This window comes from Neopelma chrysocephalum, unplaced genomic scaffold, assembly GCF_003984885.1.
Source record: "Neopelma chrysocephalum unplaced genomic scaffold, ASM398488v2 Primary Assembly neopelma1_24, whole genome shotgun sequence".
Classification (NCBI taxonomy): domain Eukaryota; kingdom Metazoa; phylum Chordata; class Aves; order Passeriformes; family Pipridae; genus Neopelma; species Neopelma chrysocephalum.
This window is the reverse complement of record NW_020897693.1, coordinates 16872639-16891676: the sequence shown is the minus strand read 5'-3', so window position 1 is coordinate 16891676 and position 19038 is coordinate 16872639. Positions and strand designations below refer to the sequence as shown.

The 19038-nt window shown below is 48.0% G+C and overlaps 3 protein-coding genes across 5 annotated transcripts in view; 2 read left to right on the top strand and 1 right to left on the bottom strand.

Annotated features, from left to right (window-relative positions):
* CUNH11orf49 (chromosome unknown C11orf49 homolog) overlaps positions 1-1893 on the top strand; it is an 82551-nt gene extending 80658 nt beyond the window's left edge. The window contains exon 9 of the mRNA XM_027705507.1: positions 331-1893. Coding sequence (XP_027561308.1) covers positions 331-511 — 181 coding nt within the window. The 3' untranslated portion in view covers positions 512-1893. The remainder of the gene's footprint in view (positions 1-330) is intronic.
* Positions 1894-2859: 966 nt separating this feature from the next.
* Positions 2860-12184, bottom strand: ARFGAP2 (ADP ribosylation factor GTPase activating protein 2). Of its 3 annotated transcripts, XM_027705440.1 has the most exons (17): positions 12049-12184; positions 11689-11807; positions 10716-10788; positions 10038-10169; positions 9867-9947; positions 8949-9051; positions 8264-8320; positions 7657-7701; positions 6534-6586; positions 6002-6138; positions 5328-5459; positions 4722-4850; positions 4516-4644; positions 4018-4144; positions 3816-3906; positions 3608-3726; positions 2860-3181 (listed from the first exon to the last, which is right to left on the bottom strand). In XM_027705440.1, exons 1-17 carry the CDS (start codon positions 12118-12120, stop codon positions 3161-3163), a joined length of 1620 nt encoding a protein of 539 aa, XP_027561241.1. In that variant the 5' UTR covers positions 12121-12184; the 3' UTR covers positions 2860-3160. The 3 variants fall into 3 exon arrangements, with proteins under 3 accessions (XP_027561241.1, XP_027561252.1, XP_027561260.1); XM_027705451.1 differs by lacking the exon at positions 7657-7701; XM_027705459.1 differs by lacking the exons at positions 11689-11807; positions 12049-12184 and adding an exon at positions 11023-11134.
* A 93-nt stretch (positions 12185-12277) lies between these two features.
* DDB2 (damage specific DNA binding protein 2) overlaps positions 12278-19038 on the top strand; it is a 51139-nt gene continuing 44378 nt past the window's right edge. Inside the window, exon 1 of the mRNA XM_027705262.1 lies at positions 12278-12605. The gene's annotated coding sequence lies outside the window, so the exon portion shown is untranslated. The remainder of the gene's footprint in view (positions 12606-19038) is intronic.

Below are 19038 nucleotides of genomic sequence, written 5' to 3'. Positions count from 1 at the left end.
CTAACAAAATCCTTAGAAGAGCCTTCAGAAACAGAGGGGACCAGTGGGACCTAGAGGAAGCAGCAGTCTCTAATGAACAGGGAAATTTTGTTTGGATGGTGAAAACTAGGAGTGTTGGAGGACACAGGCTCATATCAGAAGATATATTTCAACAGTAAAAGATTCACACAGTATGTCTGGGATGTACCAGTGCAAGGTGTTCCCCCTCTGTGATGTGAACATCTTTCCATCCCTAGTGTAAGTCTGCCTCCTAGGTTCACTCCTAAAGTGCTATGGTAAAGGTTGGAGATGACAAGTCAGGTTGCCTAGCATTTGTCTTTTCTCTTTCAGGGTAGCTCAGATTTCAGGGCTTTCCATGTCTGGTCCTGCCAGCTCCAGCGGGGACACAGCTAATGTGCCTGTCCGTAACTTACCCAGGATTAACTCACCCTGGAAACCTCTACACCATCGGCGAAAAATGGATGCTGAGAGTGAAGGCTCCAATGAAGAGACTGACTCCTCTGAAAACTGAAGGTTGTAAGGGTGGGCACCATTCCCATCTTGGGTTTCTCCAGAACCCACTGGAGGAACAGTACCTCTTCCCAGAGCACCTGCTCTGATGGAGGGTTCTGTCTACATCACCAGTGTATGCGTGTGGTTGTGCTAGTCCCCAGTATCAGGCTCACCCATCTTTTCCCAGGAAGAGCTTGCATTTTTCCTAGCTCCAAATTTGTGCAAGAATAGCTCCTCTGCAGAAGCCATTTACAGCTGCAGAATCATGCTTCCCCCTGCTGGCAGGCAAGACCAGCCAGCAGATGTCAGCTCTGCTGTCACTTGGAAACAGCCGGGTATGCTCTCACCGGGCTCTCCCTCACGGTTCAGCAGGTACTGAAGCAGTGGGAGCACCAGCACAGACCGCTTGCCAGTGTTTTGGTGTGTAGCTCTGTTCAGATTTGGCCCGGACAAGAGCGGTTAAATCGCCAGCAGCAGCTCTGCACTTGTGTTCCATTGTAATTATTCCCACTAAAGCTGCAGCTGCATATGACCAAAAGCAGAGAAATTCCTGAAGTTCCTAGAAAAGGGCGGCTTAGATATTGCCAACTGTGTCTGCTCTGTGCTTTCTCCTCCATGTGTCCAAGACTGGCCAAAGCAAATACAGCAAATAAGCTAGATTGCAGTAAGTACTGCATGGTTCTCTCAGGCTCTGCTGCTGTGCCGAGTTCCATTCTGTGATGTCTCCCACTGCCTCCGATGGCATATCAAGGTCATTTGGAATGGTGAGTTTCAGAGAGACTGGAGGAGAGGGAGTCTTTAAATTCCTTGGCCACAGGTGGTGTGGCTTGCAAGTATATAGAGCATCTGCTGGGGCTGGGTGGGCAGAAGCACTAAGGGAGAAGGAAGCGGTTCTCAAATGAGATCCGATCGGGGTTTTCTGTAGATAGTGGCAGTGTTGTAGCAGCATCATGTAGCCCTTACAACTACAAAAATAAGTAGCATAGCATTGCATTAATGGTAACGAGCTCTGCAGTTTGACTTCCACAGATCCAAACACTTTGTCTAGCCCAGCTCCTGTGCCCCATCTTGCACAGACTAGTTATTTCCTGGGGAACTTCAGTTTCTCATGTGTCTTTGGGAGCCTCCTTGCTCCTCCTGGTCATAAAGTGCTGCTACATGGGCCACCAGGAGCTGGTAACCCAAAGCTTGTACCAGCCCTCTGCTGTGGATTCAACACATGCTAGAGCTGTTTTAAGACGAATCCCATACCTACTGCTCAGTCTTTACCACAGCTGCACCTGTGGAGGTAGTGGGAGGGATTATTTATTTATTATAAGTTATATTATTTATGATCTGTGTGTTCTCTCCCCGCTCGGTGAGTGGCTGTGACAGCCCGGCAATAAAGCACGCTTTGTCAGGGCTCTGCTGCATCTGGGTCTTCTGGGCTGCCCTGGCCCCTCCTCTGGGTGCTGCCTGGGGCAGGGCCTGGGGGAAGCATCACTCTGAGCACTGCGGAAGCACTTGCTGCCATGCAGGTGCCCACGAACTCCCGCCCTCACCCTGTGACAACACTGTCACTCCTCGGAGCTCCGGCCCCTTCCCGGACACTGTGATGGTAGAGCTGCGCCGGGACACAGGTGGCAAAGCCACGGGAAGACCCAACCCTTACCCCCTGCCCCATCGCAGTGGCCCTGGGTGGCAAAACATCAGTGTAGAGCAGCTGAGTAACGCTTCCTCGTCCCAGCAGCTACTACAGCCCCTCAATGAGCAGGAGAGGTGAAGCCCATGCAAGCCTCTTCCCAGTCCCACAGAAAAGGCTTCAGAACAGCCTCAGCCTCTCTTCTTAGTATTACTAAGTGTGTAACTAGCCCTTTCCCACCCTTTTTCTTACTACCTAGTCCTCAACACCATAGTCCAAGGAAGAGAAAAAATGCTCTTGTTAAAACCAGAGTCAGAAGCAGAGACCAAGTTGAACAGGACTAAAATGACAGTCCTCACTCACTGCTGCATCTCATGGTGATGTCAGAGGCTCAGTACTTTGACCTCCATCCAAACCAGGGCAACAAAATAACCAGGGATCCAGTAAATATCTTTACTTCTTTACCTGGGCCTTTCTTGCTGATGATGTAGTTAGAAGCTAAAAATATAATCCTTGCTTTGAGTTTTTTTTCTCCTGCATCTATATATGCTGGTTTAGAAGACAGTAAAAAGGACCATATCATGGCAAAAGTCAGACCCTGCAAATACAGAGGACTCCACAGCACCATGGATTGGGAGCTCTGAGCAGAACAAAAAAGTCATGTCACATGCTGTTCAGAAAAATAGCATTCCCCTTTCCTCTGTCACTAGGTGAGTTAAGGTATGGGCCAAGGACAGGAGCACTGATGAGGGCAGTCCAGGAGTTCCTGTCATATCTTTTACAACAGTGAGGTTAACCCTGTAATAAGGCCTGTCTCTACTGGCTAGTAGATAGCAGTGGGTATGAGGGCACATTGAATTTTAATAGAGTGGAATCCAGAGATATTCAGAAAGCATCCTGGGAACAGCCATGTCCTGACTCCCTCCGGTTACCTTCTCCCCTCCCCACCCAACCCAGATAATAAGACAGTCCTGCAGAGTTTACTCCAGACAAAGGTGGCATCAGTGCCTCTTGCTTGCTTCCCTTTGAGTTGCAGCCCCTGGGTCATCAATATGAGCCATAACGATCCTGAGGAGGAAACAACAAGACATCATGCTACAACACCTTCATGCAAAATTCAGAGACCAATAACAAGAAATTGGGGTGTTTGGTATTTGAATGCAGTGTGTGGTTACCTAGACAGGACACCATGCAAAGGCAGAAGGTAAAATGACCTTAACTTTTTAAGTTCTGCCTGGAATTCGTGGAAAAGGCATATCTGACATAACAAGGCGTCCTGTACAGCAGGAGAGTAAGATGGCCAAGTAGAGTTCACTGGCCACCTGGCATTGCTCAGCTATTGTACCGTAGTCATTAGCTATAAAAGACCAGTCTCTACCTGGAACTTTTCCCATAATTTAAGAAGACAACAATAATTCCAGTAGAAGCCAGATTATTGTGGAAGTCCCTGACCATGACAATAGCCTGTCTGAAGGTGCCATAGTGTAACCTCACCTGGAGGGAGTTCATCACCCCATTGGCTAGGACAGCCATCTTGCCAGCAACTGATTTCACTCCTTGCTTGAACTGTGCAATGTCAGCTGCAGGCAGGACATTTCCAATAGACACGCCACCTGCAAGAACCAGCAGGAGTTAGCCTGGAGTTCCTCAGCTCCAGAGAGCACCCTGACCCCCTTCCTCAACCCACTGAGTGCTAACAAACCTGAGTGTACATTGTCAGCCTCTCCAAACAAGTCTGCAGAGCTGATGGCGCTGCTGCCTGAGAGCTGCTGCAGTCGGGATCTGGCTTCGTACTGCAGCAGAAAACAAAAGGTTATAAAAGAAGGGAATAAAGTAGGACCTGAGCAAACAGAAGGAGGTAAAGCCAGAGCTGTAGCAGCATAAGCACTGCAGAATGCATCTACCTCAGCATCTGCCTCCCGCCCGAAAAACATATCTGAAGAGATAGCTTTAGCCCCTGCAAACTTCTGCCGAGCTTCATTGGATTCCACAATGGATGGCCTGTTCTCAGTCTCCCGCCTACTGGTGGGTCTAAGGAAACAAGAAAAGACATGTCAGCTTAAGCTCATCAACACAGTAAAGAATCAGACTTGTGTCTCAGACCCCATCTGATCAAAGGAAAGCAAGAAATCCTCAAGTGCTAGCTACCATCTCTCCCAACCTCAGGACAGCCAGCACTTGATGACCATAGAGGCTGTATCAAACTTAGGGATATGATAGGGAAAGAAGTGCCTAAGGCCCTTTCACTCAAGGCCCTTTTTCTTGGGCTTGTCTGTGCAAGTTATCTTTTGTAGCACAAGGCTCCTGCTGTAACACAGCAGCATCTCTCCCACAGCTCCCAGACTTATCTCTTTGTCCCACACACAAGGGGCACAAGGTACACTAGCAGCAGCAAGCATTACCTCTCTGAAACTGGCCGAATACTGGAAACAGTCACCTCAGGTTCCTCCTCTTTGTCCATACCCCATGAAGAGTCTGTTTCCCATCGTGAGCCAAAAGCATCTTCAAATGAGAAGGGACTGTATTTGTACCTATTAGAAATAGGTTAATTGAGGCCAGACATAAAATTCAGGATTAAGCCAAAGACTATACTGAAGCCAAGTCTTACTTGGGGGGTCCAGATGTGAAGCTTCCACCATCTTCAAACAAGTCCAATTGGGAGCGGGAAGACTTTGCTCCCAGCGGCGTCTCCTGCTCGATTACTTGCATCTCAGCCATCACCGAGTGTGAAACAGGACTAGCACAACAAACGGGCAGTCAGGGCTGATGGGCCTGGCAGCATCCGGCCCCTACAACCAATCTGCCTCAAAACTGAATCTGGCCTTCTGGCAGGCAGGACAGGTGCCACAAGCCTGGAAGGAGAGCTTTGGGATTGTCAGCCCCCTTCACCACTTATCTATGCTCCTTCAGAAGTCTTGAGCTACCTTCTTAAAGGAAGGATCCTGCAGGGGGACATCTGTCAAGCAGCAGGGCTCTAGAGCTAGACACTGACAGGCCACACATCTGTGGAAAAGCTCAGATGAGAACTAGAACCTTTGAACAGAGTGCCCATTCCTTCTGCTGCCTGAAGCATTTTTAGATCTAGACCAGCAAATGAACTCTTTAAATCATCTCCTTATCTGTTACAAGAGCAAGCTACTGCCTTCAAGAAACTTTTCCAGAGCAGGGTGCTTCCAAGACACCTGTCTGTCCTATGCCATCCACAGCCAAGTACCTTCTGGACACCAAGCCCATGCCCAGCCTCTCTGCTTGTTCACGCTTCTTCCCTTCAAGATTCTGAAGCTTCTTCTCTTCCTTCTTCCGATCAAGCTGCAGTTCCTGATAAGCCAGACGCATTGAGGTGACTCTGAAGGAAAGAGGTATGGTGGGTACCACCTCATTACCCTCCCTTGCTGCCCATGCTGTGGAGGAGCAAGTGGTAACCCTGACAACCCATCAAAACAGCCATTTCCAGAACAGCTCTGCCAAAATCCTTGCACAAAAGCTACTGCTTGTTTTCCAATCTCACCTCCCCTGAGATTCAACTCTTCTTCTGGCTAACCATGATTTCCTTACTGTAAGCATTGCAGCATCTGTCTTCCCCTCCCCACCACGAGAATGACCCATCGAGTTAACCCTTTCTCTTTTTTAGTCCTGTCCAAAGGTGAACAGAAACACAAAATACTTGCATATCTGCTCCCTAAACTCTTCCAGGGATGATAATTTGAATAAAATATGTCAGTATAACTTGTGCCCTGTTACAAGGGCCATATTGGCTTATAGCTACTGCTCCTCCTATCATGCAGTGTGTTCTGTACTCATATTAGGTGGTCCTACGATGAACAGCATTAACCTCATATTACTTCTGCCTTATGTATGCAAGGTACTCATCCCAAACAGGGCACTTACATAGACTCCTCGGCTTGTTTCCTGGACTCCACTGCCTGCTGCTCCCTCAGCTGCTCTGCCACCTGGGCTTGCCGCTCAATCTCACTGAAGCTCTGGCTGCTTACTTTCTGGGCTCCAAGACCTTTTTTTGCACCCAACTAGAAAAACAAAACAAAAAGTTGTGATTTCTTCACCCTAGAAAGTAGAAGAAAACCTGAATCCTACTTCTTGCTGCACTGATCAGGCCTTCGGTCTCCCTGTGTAGTCACAACATACAGACCCAAAAGAGCTTGCAACACAGTATGGAAGAACACCTAAGAGTTAACCCACCAGTGGCCAGCACTAACAGATCAGCCACATACACTTCAGACTGTAACCAGTAATGATCCAAAACCTAAATTTTTTGTGCATTAATATACAAGCTGTCTAAGCTCTCCCTTCCCCAAACGGATCTCTCACTATGTAGCTTTGTTAAGGGCAGAAAGCAAGGGCCAGGGAAAGGACAGCAGTAATATGAGACATGCCTCTCCAAAAAACAAGAGCTCAGACATACCCCTTTCTTGGCAGCTCCTGGCTTCTTCTTTCCAATGAGGGAGGATTTAAGTTCTGCAAGAGGAGGGAAGCAGCAAATAAGCAGAAGTGAATTAATTTAAAAAGCCAAAATTAGACAGCAACATGAACATCCACCACAGTCCAGCTGCTATTGCATCCAGGGCACACCACGCACTTTACATCAGAAGACTGGGTGCCTTCACCCAGCTAAGTAAGATGCACTTAGAAGCTCCACAATTGCAAGCTGTTGGCCTAAAGAAGCATGTCCATTGCTGAAGAAACTTGTAAGTGAATTAAGAACTGTGAATAGCTCCTCCGAGTGTTATGCAGCAGGTGACCCCATCCAGTAGGGATCAGGGTAGTTAGAGAAAGACTAGATTTATTCCATACACAAATTTGAGAAAATGCAGCTTCAGAGGCATATGAAGGACAGTGCCTCACCAATGCCTTAGGGACAAAGCAGCAAGAACCCTGAAGTCATGTTTACATGAACATTCCAACAACAGAATGGACCTAAAGTGCAGCGGGCTGTAAAAGCAACAAGGTTCCCCAAGACCTTGCACTTATCACTCTGAGGGCATACCACACTGGTAAAACCAGACAAGGTCCAGCCAAGCAGCAGATGCCTGGGGAAAAGGGTAGGAACAAAGCAGAGAGGGACTGCCCAAGACATTTTTCCAAGCTAAGAAATCTTTTATCACCCTTGTTGGCTTTTCTTCTGCATGTGTCTCCTTACTTTGTACAGCCACATGACTTTTGTTAGCCCATAGATCATTCTTGACAGCCCTTCCTGTATCTTTTTTAGTCTTACCATAAGTTTTTGAAATAAGAGGATTCAAAACATTCATGCTATCCCAGACTGTTTTCCACTCACTGTTCCTAACATTTGATTTGAGGTTGTTTGTTTTTATTTTTACTGTTAGAAAACATTTAACAAAAATGTCAATAAGGTCTCTTTACAGATGTGAAATAGCTGGTTTAGATCCCAATACAACACATATAAGCTTTGGCTCATTCTCTCCCCCCAGGCACAGGAAGTTAAGTTAGAATTGAAGGCAGAATTACAGAAGGGGCAAGCAGAGTTGTCACAGGCAGCCAGTGCAGGCCAGCTGTTAGCCAGTTACCTCTGGCAGGATCAGCCCCTTGTGTTGATAGATACATGGACATGTCTGAGGAAGAGACATAAAACATGGGGAATGAACAGACACTTGAGGACACAGGCTTTCCACCCAGAATGAACCCACTGTGGGCTAGGAGCATGCTCTCAGTAAGGAAAGAAGCTCCAGTTAGATGCTTTGTGTGCAGCCAGGACAGTAATGGCAGGAGAGAATCAGATACAAATCCCTATTACTCCAATTCTAAAAATTCATTTGTCTCCAAAGGTTCTGTGGGGAAAAAAACCAAAAAACCAAACACCACAGCCATGTGGCCTTGGTCATCCAGGTTCTCGATATGCACCTGCCAAGTCTTGTCCAAAGCTCAAAAAATGAAAACATGTTTTTGGGAAGGCAACAGCTTTGAACTCAATCACCCGAAGGAGGAGGAAATCTCCAGCAAACTATAGCTTGGCTTTGGGGTTCAGGACCATAGTTAGTACTGGCTCCACAGGAAGATAAACTTCTTTAGATATTCTGGAAATTGGCTCATTGGTTCCAGCTCCACTGAGCTTACTACTGAACATAAGGTATAAGAGCAAGACCGATCAAAGAGACGGTGAAGAGTCTTACTTACCTAGAGGAGCTTTAGGAGATGTGCTCAACAAGTCAATAGATGGGCCTTGGCTGGCATCTGTGGGCACAAAACCAGAAGAAAACATTCAGTGGATTGATTCTCAACACCTTTTTTCCCCAGTGTGCTCACAGGTTCACTACATCTCTTCCAGCTCCTCTGCCCCCACAAACAAGTTACAGCTTGAAACATGCAATTTCCCAACAACAACTTTATGTCTCCATAGAGCAAATTATTCTCTCTGCAGTGTTCTTAACACAGTAAAAGAAAGCAACCACTCTGCCGGGAAATATACAAAGCTGTTTCAAATTACAGCTATGTCCCCAGATTCTTGGTTTCCTTGTCATTCACCCTAGAAACAGTTTTCTGCTCTATATTCATATGTCATTTTCAGAACCACACAATTCAAGGGATAGAGAAGAGTGTTTAAACAAATAATTATGCCTGGAATCAGGAAAGTGGGGCAGCTAAATCCACAAAACAGTTTTGCGTGCATTTCAGGAAAAGCAGAGAACTGATCCCAAACAGAGCAGTGTCTTTTAAGTCTCCACAAATTTAATAAACATCACAGAGCGCAGAGAGCTTCCACTCCTTCAAACTGCTCAACCCTTCCAACTGCAGTACAGAGCTGTATTCTCCTGGAAATGAAAGCAGGTCTTTGGAAAAAATAATTCAGCAAGGAACTCACTCGACACTTCACTGCCTTCTGATGACTTTGCTGCTTTCTCCACCTCTGGGGAAGACTGTGCAGGATTCTGGCTGGCATCTGCTACATCCCAGGTACTGGAAGACTGCAAGGAGATGCTCATTCCAATGACTTGTAGAAGATGAATGAACCAAAAAATCTTGAACTTACTTCAGGTTTGGTAACCCATATTCAATTTTAGGCCGAAGGAAACTTGTTCTAAACTCCAGACTATGTCTTCACTGAAGATAATATACGAACAAGTCAACGTTCCCTTACCAGGGACAAAAGTTAAAGAAAAAAATGAAACCTAAGCTGAATGAAAGACCAGGAGGAATGACAACATCATCTGACAGGTGGCTACTGCGAGGACTTCTCAGGTTAAAGGAGATGAGCTTAAATTTGGGAGAAAGCGTGAATGAGTTTTCCTGGAAAAAATTAAACCTCTGCTCCCACTGTCTCTATTTGCCATTCTCAGCCAATTCTCATGTTGCTCTATTCGCCTGAGAAAGTCTGCCTAGCATTGTGCAGACAGTTGCCCAAATCCATTTTGCCAGGGTCTGTGCACTGAAAAGCTGACTAACCAGAAGTTCAAAGGAATAGCCAGTTCTTGCTTAAACTGTACGAAGAAACTATGCATTAACACAGCACACACTACCAGGGAGTAGCTGGTAGCTCTGAGTATTCTTTGAAGGTAAAGATGGTCTTAAAAACAAAAGACATGGATATTACAGGCCCCATCAGGGTCTGTTCAAATCTGTGACTATGTCCAAGACAGATGACTGAATCTTAGTTCTTCCATGTAACTACTGATTAATTATACAATTTAGAGTCCCTCCAAACTAAGTGGGACTGCTCCTGATTGAACAGCTGGCTATCTGAGAGCTAGTAAGGCTGCCTGGTTTAGGCAGTTCTTCTCACCTGTGTGTGCTCTGTAAAGAAATCAGCATCACTCTTGTCAGGGGAGTGCCCAGGGGCTCCACTCAGTCCATCTATAAACAGCTGAAGAGAAGAGAGGGAAAAAAGAAGGTATCCTACAAGACTCAGCATCCAGCACTACCCATCTAACAGTGCCAAACTGCTCAGACTTACATCAGTGCCATACTTGGCCATGGCAGCACTTGCCAGCTGCCGGATCTTCTCCCTGTACATCTGGGCAGCTCGGCTGTTATACTTAGCATTGGCATCTGTGGTAGTACAGCCATGCTGGCGGAAGAAAGCAGTCTGAAAAGAGAAGAATATTCAATCTCCTGACTGCTAGATCATACTCAAGCATGCATTAGGCAAACTCAATAGAAAAAGAAAGCTTCCCAGAGACAGGGGATGACATACTGAGGACACAGCACGAACCAACCATTCACTGATCAGCTTTCTCCAAGATGTCTCACTCCAGGCCACAGAGGCTTATGAAAACCATCCATATCCTCCACAGAAGGATGATTCTGATTCACAATGCTGAGCATGAGCTTTCAAACTGATGAGTGTTATTAACTCCTATCATTTAAGAAGACTGTGCCTCATTTAAATGAGGTGCAAGAAAATGACAGAACTGCACATCAGAAAACAATACATGCAAAGATCACAGTCTGACCTCTAAGCACACCTGACAAACGCCTCCCCCTTCATTACACATTTCAGAAGAGTTTGCTATCCAGAAAAAGAATAGGTGAGGTTGGTACTGAGAAAGCCACACAAAGGAAAGGTACAAGAAACAGAGGGTGTGGATTAGTAAGAGGGAAACCAAGCAAAATGCCCACAGAGGCTCCTCACCGCATTGGCATTGCTGCCCACTTGCATACACCTCAGCTGGAACCAGTTCCAGTTAGAATCCAATTCCGTGGACCTGTGTGAGAACCAATTATTTCTATTAATGAAAAGCAGGCATACCAAATGCAAAAGCAAGCTTTGACCTAGAATGGTCAGATATCCCACTACTATCCCAGAATATACAAGGCAAAGAGGGAAAGAACATCTTAGTAACTTCTTTGCTCCTGTAAAAAAATTAGTTTGAACTTTAAAGTGAGGAAAAAAACCCAGCTTCACATCAAATAATATCCAGATTTTGAGGATCTCTCACTTGTACTGCTTGTTTAGAGGGCAGAGCTTGAGCTAGGAAAGTACAGCCAAGAACTTTTGTTCTACATGGGATCTCACATGTAGAGACTCGTATTCAGCCTGTCCAATGGATTAGGCCAAAACACACGACAAAGCAACTGAGAAAACATCCAAGTAAAGTCAGGGGACACAGTGTGTCTCATATCAGTTACTCAACTTTTCTCTGAACAAGTAAAGGTCACAGTTCTATTACTTAAAATGCTAAATTTTATAAGTATTGAAAAGAACTAAACTGAAAATCAAAAACCATCTTTCCCACTGAGTTGATACAGAAAAGATTAAATAATATTCCTCTTTTTGCCTTGTTCAGCACTACAGGAAAGACTACCATACTGCTGCTTTACTGGCAAGATTCACACCCCACACTCCCCTCTCTGCTTCTACAAGTCAAAGTCCAGACAGCACTTCTGCAAGCTTAGCGAAAGTAACATGGTTGATGGTCCACTTGGGGTGCTTTGGAAGCTCCATCTCGGAAGGACTGAGTGACCCCGAACCTCCGGCGAGCGAGCCACACACAACCCGAAGCGATCGCTCCTCTCCCAGTCACTGCCTGTTCCCACGGCAAGCAGACGCGGCTGCCCCAGGCCTGCCGGCGGCACCGCGGGCCAGGCCCCCGCTCCCCACGCACCTGATGAAGCTGAGGTGCACGCCCAGGGACCTGTGGACACCGGAGCAGTCGATGCACAGGAAGACTCCGTAGGTGATGCTGGCCCAGCTCGGGTTCTTGGCGCCGCAGTCGAAGCACGACTAAAGCGAATGCAGAAGAACAGCCAGGCTGAGGCGACGGCTCTGCCGTTCCGCCACCCGCTGCCGCAGCCCGGCGGCCCCAGCTCTCCCCGGGCCCTCCTCGAGAGCCGCTGCCCGGCCGCCCCAAGAGCCGCCGCAGCGCGGCCCGGAGCCCACGGGGGTCCAGTCCGAGCGCAGACCGCGGCCGCAGGGCAGCAGCCCGGCACGGAGGGTCCGGTAGCCCCCGGCCGCTCTCCGCTACCTTGTTGGCCGGCGCTGCCCGGAGCCGCTTGAAGAGGGTCTGGATCTCCGTCTTACTCGGCTCCGCCGCCATGATCTCTCCTTCCCAGACACCCCCGCGGGGACGGGAGCCGGCCGGACCCAATCAGCGCCGCGGCCGCGACCGGTCTGTGCTCGGCCGGCTCGCCCCGCCCGCTCCAGGGCTGCCCCCCTCGCCCTGGGAGCGGAGCAGCCAGCCCGCCGCCCGGGTGCCGGCCCGCGGCTGCTCGGGTGTCACGGCATCGCCTTCCGCACGCCGGAGGCTAAACACGAGCGGGGACGTTCCGCGCGCCGAGACCCCCGTCAGCTCTGAGTGCTCACGGCGGTTCCGCAGCCCCGTACCTGGCACTTCTGAGGGAGCCCTTCTGGCTGTGCCCGTCCTTTTGGGGCCGCCTGGACCGAGATAAGGACCCTTTAGAATAGCAGAGAGGCAGTGCCTGCCGCGGATCAGCTTCTACCGGGGAAAAAGCTCAGCAATTACAGGCAGCACCTGCTCCAGCAGCCCGACCTCAGGACACCGCGTCTGGAATACTGGCACAAGTGAGTGGTGATTTGCAAGTGATTCACAGAATCACAGAATGTCCTGAGTTGGAAAGAACCCACAAGGATCATTCAAGTCCAACTCCTGGCCCTGCAAAGGACCATCCTCAAGAGTCATACCATGTACCTGAGAGTACTGTCCAAACACTTCTTGGACTCTCAGGCTTGGTGCTGTGACCACTTCCTTGGGGAGCTTGTTCCAGTGACCAGCCACACTCTGGGTGAAAACCCTTTTTCTAATATCCAACCTAAACCTCCCCTGACACAACTCCAGGCCATTCCGTCTGATCCTGTCACTGGTCACCACAGAGAAGAGATCAGTGTCTCTTCTTCCCCGCACAGGGAAGCTGGAGACTGCAATGAGGTCTCCACTCAGTCTCCTCCAGGCTGAACAGACCAAGTGACCTGAGCTGCTCCTCATACAGCTTCCTCTCAAGGCCCTTCACCACCTTCATAGCCTGATTTAGAGAGGGGGGAGACCTCTCAGCACTGGCTAATCCTGTGCAGTAATCAAGGCAGCATGAGGCAATAATCAAGGTAGGGAAATTGTTACTTCAGAGCAAATATCATGTCAGGGCCTTTAACTGCTGTATTACCCGCCTGGAAGCAGGAGGGTGTGGGATAGAATAACACGAGAAAAACAGGAAAAAATATGGTTGTGCTTTGAACTAAAAGTCAATGGCATATAGCCCATTTCATGCTTTAGCAAACCAAAAAAAAATAAAAATGGTGCAGAGCAATGAGAGATTCAGAAGAGCAATAACAACAAAGGCTAATCAGTAGCATGGTATTACAGAGATGGAATAGGTTGGGATTTCCTTACCTCTGAGATTCCTCTGCAACACCAGCTTGTCACTAAAAGAAACAGTTAAACATACTAACACCTGGACAACTTTCAGTTTAAATTTAAAGACTTTCATTTCACTCATTTCCACATTATCCACAGATATTAAGGCAGACAGTAGAATTCATTTCAATGGGAACCTAGAACCCATGATCTTAGGAAGATACATAAAGTCGGGACATAGAGATGCAATCAGGAACAACAGAGTTCTTGTGGAAAAAAACTGCAGGAAAAACCCCCTGCAGGTTTAGCAGGATCTTGTATTCTGGGAATCAGAAAAGCTCCAACTATATGATCAGAGTGAGATCTGATATAGGAGGCACATACAGTAAGATGAGAGGCTTCTGGCTGGCACATCTGATTCAAGCTACTCTGAGATGAGTTTCTGAACTGGGTAGTGAAGCCTGATCTAGTGTGACAGGGCTCATTCTTGGCAGCAGTCTTGTCTTAAGCAGCCCCAGGTTTCTGTTGCTCTTATGCTGCTACCTTAATTGTGTCTATATGCCCATTTCTGTGATTACACAAACAGCATTGGGGAACCAATTCAGGTGAAAGTAACTGATAGCAGTTTCCTCACAGCTATTTTTAAAAGAGTTGAGTTCCCTGATGCCATTCATGGTGCAGCTGTCCTGGCAGTCATACCAGGAGAGCTGATGTCAGGGTGCAGTAAGGGCTGGTTGCACACTAGGAAAAGAAGAGCTGTGAGGGGGGTGATCCTGAGGCCAGCAGGCCAGGGCCCTCACCAGCCATGGCCCATTGCCACAGTACTTGATCACGTAGAGCAAGGCAGGCCCAGCACAGTGGCTGGATTTCAGCAAAAATTGAGATAGCTAGGCAAGCTCGTGGTGATGAGGTAGTTTGTAGTCAAGCTGGGTCAGGATCAGCCCAGTGATTGCCAGGCATGTCTGTTGTGACAAGGCAAGTCAAGCCTGAGATCAAGCTGGTAAACCAGCCTACAGGTCAGGCAGGGACAGAGACCATTACTCCTCCAACTTAGACAGGGACTAGTAGCTCTGGGCTGAGCTTAAATGCAAACACATCCAACCCCCCCAACCCCATGGGCTGGGAGTTTGGGTAGAGTCCCAGGTGAGGCTGCTCAGGACAATGAAAACATGTTAGTGCATTCAGGGCCCTGACAGAAGAGCAGGAGAGGGAGTCTATGGAGCCAGGGTGGAGGCTGTGTAAGCTGCATCTTGTGTCGAGGAGCAAGTTCAGATGATGAGCATGCATTGGGAGTGTTTGTGTTCATGTTGGCTAGAGCTGCCTCAACCTGAGTTGCTTGCTCCTGCCTTGTCATCATCTGGTGTGTGGTGCTGCTCCCCTCCTCTGCTTGTTTCATTCTTGTGAACTCTGTTTGGCTGTGTGATGGAGATGTCACACAAGGGTTAGGAGGGACAGACTCTGTTTATGCTGGCATTCCCCCAGCTGAGGCTTGTGAGATAGTGTCCTGGTTTTGACTGGGATAGGGTTAATTTTCTTCCTAGTAGCTGGTGTTTTGCATTTAGTATGAGAAAATGTTGATAACACAACTGATGATTTGGTTGTTGCTGAGTAGTGGTTACTGTAAGCCAAAGACTTTTCAGTTTCCCAGGCTCTGCCAGTAAGGAACTGCCTAAGAAGCTTGGAGGGAGCATGGCCAGGACAGTTGACCCAAACTGGCCAAAGGGATATTCCATACCATAGAATATCATGGCCAGTATATAAACTGGGAGGAGTTGTTTGGGAGGGGCTGATCACTGTTTGAGGAGGGGATGGGCAGTGGTCAGCAGGTGGTGAGCAGTTGTATTGTGCATCACTTGTGTTTCTTGAGTTTAATTCCTTTATCATTATTATTATTATTATAGTTTTACCTTTTTATGATTCTCCTCCCCATCCCATGGGGGGGGGTGTGGGTGGATGGAGTGAGCAGGTGGCTGTGTGGTACTTGGATGCAGGGTTAAACCACAACAGAGAGAAATGGCATGTGCCAGGAGGAGGCAAGGCAGCCTCAGAGGCCAGTTGGTCAGTGTCACACTTTGTCTCTGCCTGTCTGTGCTAGGGGACATGGGGAGATACAGTACAGGCTCCTCTCCTCCGTGGAGGGAGCACAGTTTCTGTTCACTGCACCGTGTCCTAGGAAGGCTTGCTACAGCAGGGTTACTTAAATTCTCTACCTCGGCAGGGTCCCTTGCAGGCCTTCCAGCTCATGCTGGCTGCTCCAGGTCCTGGCAAAGCTGTTGATCCTGTCCATCAGTTTTCCATAAAAGCAGCAGGAAGAGCATGCTGCTGGTCTGAGAAATAATCAGCTTCTTTTTGTTGCCTTTGTCAGTTACAGGAAAGACCTCCTGCTGCTGACTGTTCCCTGTGAGCGTGTATTGTCATTGCACTGTTCTTGCTATTTCCTCCATCTGTTTCTTTTGCATCTCATATGCTTTAGTGCTGAATTCCTGAGCTCCAAGCTGGCAGCCTGCTCTTTGACCCTCAGCTTCCCTGTCCATCAACATCACATCTGACACTTGCCTCTTTCTTCCTGACTGCTGTGACACCAGACCCTGAGCCTGATGTAGTCTCCTAATCAGAGATCACCTTGCTGTTACCCACCTCTATTTATGAAAGATAGTCCCCAGCATCATCCAAGAGAGCAAAGGAAAGCAAAGGACCGTGACTAGGCTTGTTCTTGGAGTCTGCCATAACACTGGGGATGCATTAGCAGTACAGAAGTCTGGTTATCTGAGGGCATGAGGTTACTGTGAAAGAGCTGGAGAGACTCAGGAGTGAAGTGCTGTGATGGGGATCAAACATGCCCTGCACTTTCAGGCCTGAAAACAAGAGAAGAGAAAAAGAGAAGTAAAGAGAAAGTGCTTCTCTGTGAGTCAATCCAAAAGCAGGGTGGCAGAAGGAAAGAGGGACCTTGCTCTCTTCTCACTGTCCAGCAAAGAACATGGGTGAAAGGACTGTGCAAGAGAGATGAGGTGGCTGAGTCCTGCTCTCCTACTCAGACCCATTGGCCTCTCACACTTTTGCTGAATGAGAAGATTTGGGAAAGGGTCTGACAAATTCACTTAACTACCCAAAAAGTAACAGGGAGATATAGTTTCCCATAGATCACAGTGTTAGTGGTGGGGTACCAGGAATCTACAATGATACCTTGGGCAGAGAAGCAATTCCTAACACAAATCTGTTACTTCCCCCCCCCCCCCCCGCCTTCCTTACTAAGCAGTTTACAGACATGAATTAATCCACGATTTCCCTCAGGGATAGTCAATAACCCTGGGAGAGAGCTCTGCTCAGTATTTCAGGGCTATTTTCGGTAGTGGAAAGAGCAAGCATAGCCATGAATGAAGGAGTGGAGAATCAGATAGAAAGCATTCTCCCTCTCACTAGAACAAGGGATGGGTTCTCAGCAGGGATGTCCCTTCCCAGAGTAAGAAGATACTCCCAATTTCCCGTGGTTTCAGGGATCATGTGGAAACTTTTCCATATGGTTAGGTTAGATTTCTGTCAAGTCAGCAAACTGCCTGCGTTCCCGTAAGGCCATATATTTGCTGGGATTGATGTGAGGGAAGCAGATGGCTGAGAGTCGTGGGTGACTGGCCTGCTGGTGTGCTGGACTGAGTGTAATTAGTAGCTGCCTTCCTAGGAAGGAGTATAGCACTGAGGCAGGCAGTCACGTCACACACTGACTCTGTTCAATGCTTCCAGCATGATCTAAGATAAGGAGCTAATAGACTATGTGTAGAGTGAATATTTTGTTCAGGGTTACAACTTACACAGTTTTACTGCAGTCTTGCAAATGTTGTGGTTTGGAGAAAAGCCAGCAAATGTAGAAGAAACACATAAGTTAAGGAACACAATGGATGGGTAACTTGAGAGATACTGAGGAGCAGAGTCATGGCTGGCTTGCTCTGATTTGGGGTTGTGTTGCAGCTGAAAAGCTGGTCCTGCTGCACATGCTGTCCCTTGCACCCGCCCTGGCAAGCCGCAGCCGTGGGCTGAGTCTTGTCATCAGCCCTGCTCAAGTGCTCATGGTCATTGCACTGCTGAGCTTATCTCCTGCTGAGCTTGTGTGACTGCTGAATATGTAAGGGAAAGGCTAGGAGTTTTGAAAGGAAGAGAGGACTGTCCCTTTCAGATGATGTTGCTGGGCTGCCAGGCAAAACTGCTGGGATTTGATGGAAAGGGTAACTGGAGTGTAGGGCCAGGGGAGGAGCGTGCTGCTCCTGGGTTGAGTGTGTGTGTGTGTGTGTATACATGTATGTCTTCAGGCTTTTTTTTTGTAACTCCATTTCCTATATTGTAATCAAATGTTTATTTGCAAATGTCTGGTAATATCACCTCTGGCCTAGTAGGAGCTTTGGACTTGGGAGGCTTTGGGGATACCTCAAAGTAGGGGTGAGCTGGCTGATGTGCCCTGGAGTTTCCTGGATCTGAGGACAAGTTTTAGACCTTGCTGTAATGTCTGTTTGTACATGTTACAGGTGTCCCTGCTGGGAGCAGGCTGTTTGGCAGGGGACAATCACTCAACTGATGGAAAACATGTTCATCACACCACTTGGGAGCAAGGTGGAGAAACTGGGCAGTGAGCAGACCCCAAGCTACCTCACCTTCTTTCAAGGGCAGTCCACAGCACAGGCACTAACTTGCTTGAGTTCAGAGCCAGCAGGGCTGTCCACCTATCAGACACAACCCTTCCAAGTTTTCCAGTGCATGTGTAAACTCTCTTCCTTGAAGCTCACTCCACTCACCAGTTTTCTAAACTGAATCCCTCTAGTACAGGGACTAGTTGCCTACAGCCCCTACAACAAGCGTAGGGAGCATGCCTTAAGCAGAAGACAGTGACCCTTGAAAGCAAGGCAGGAAGAGCTGACAAAAAGAGAAGATAAGCAAGGCAAAACGAGAAAGCTCTTTTGAAAACGTACAATTATCGGAGTGCAAGCACCGCTGTCAAACAGGCCATTATGAGGGATTTGGGTGGAGTGAGAGTAAGTAGCAGTGCTTCAGCTCCTCATGTGTAGAGGGGATGCAGGGCCACTGGTGAAACAAACATCCATAGGATTGTGGATGCAGTATTCCTGAGGAACTGTGTGGCACCTGTGAGGAAGCCCTGAGGAGAATTTGAGAGAAGGGCTAGTGTGGTCACAGCTGGGGGCAGTGACTGTTTTGGTGTCAGCCTCCTGCTGAAAAGCAGGAGCAACAGACTCAGGAAGGAAAGAGGTAGTGAAGTCAAAGGGGGAGAGTGCAGGACCTGGAAAAAAACTTCCAGCTGCTTGGATAGAAAGGAAACACAAGGAGGAAGGGACCACAGGATCTGCAATTAGCAGGACCTAGCGAAAACTCTGAAACTGAAGAGGAGAGATTATGGGCCCCCACACTAAGGGGGAAGAAGTGCTGAGCACCACTACACTGCCTGTTGAGAAAGGAAGTCTCAAACTGAAGCTGTAATTGCCATAAGTGAAGAGACTGACAAACCAGGAACCTCTGCAAGCAGGGTTCCTGAATGATGAAAAACAAGAGGACATGGCCAGAAAATGGATGTACTGAAAGCAGCTGAGGTGATTTGGCCTGAAATTTGGTTTGGAGAAGTTCACTGGAGCCATGTTGCTTAGTTAG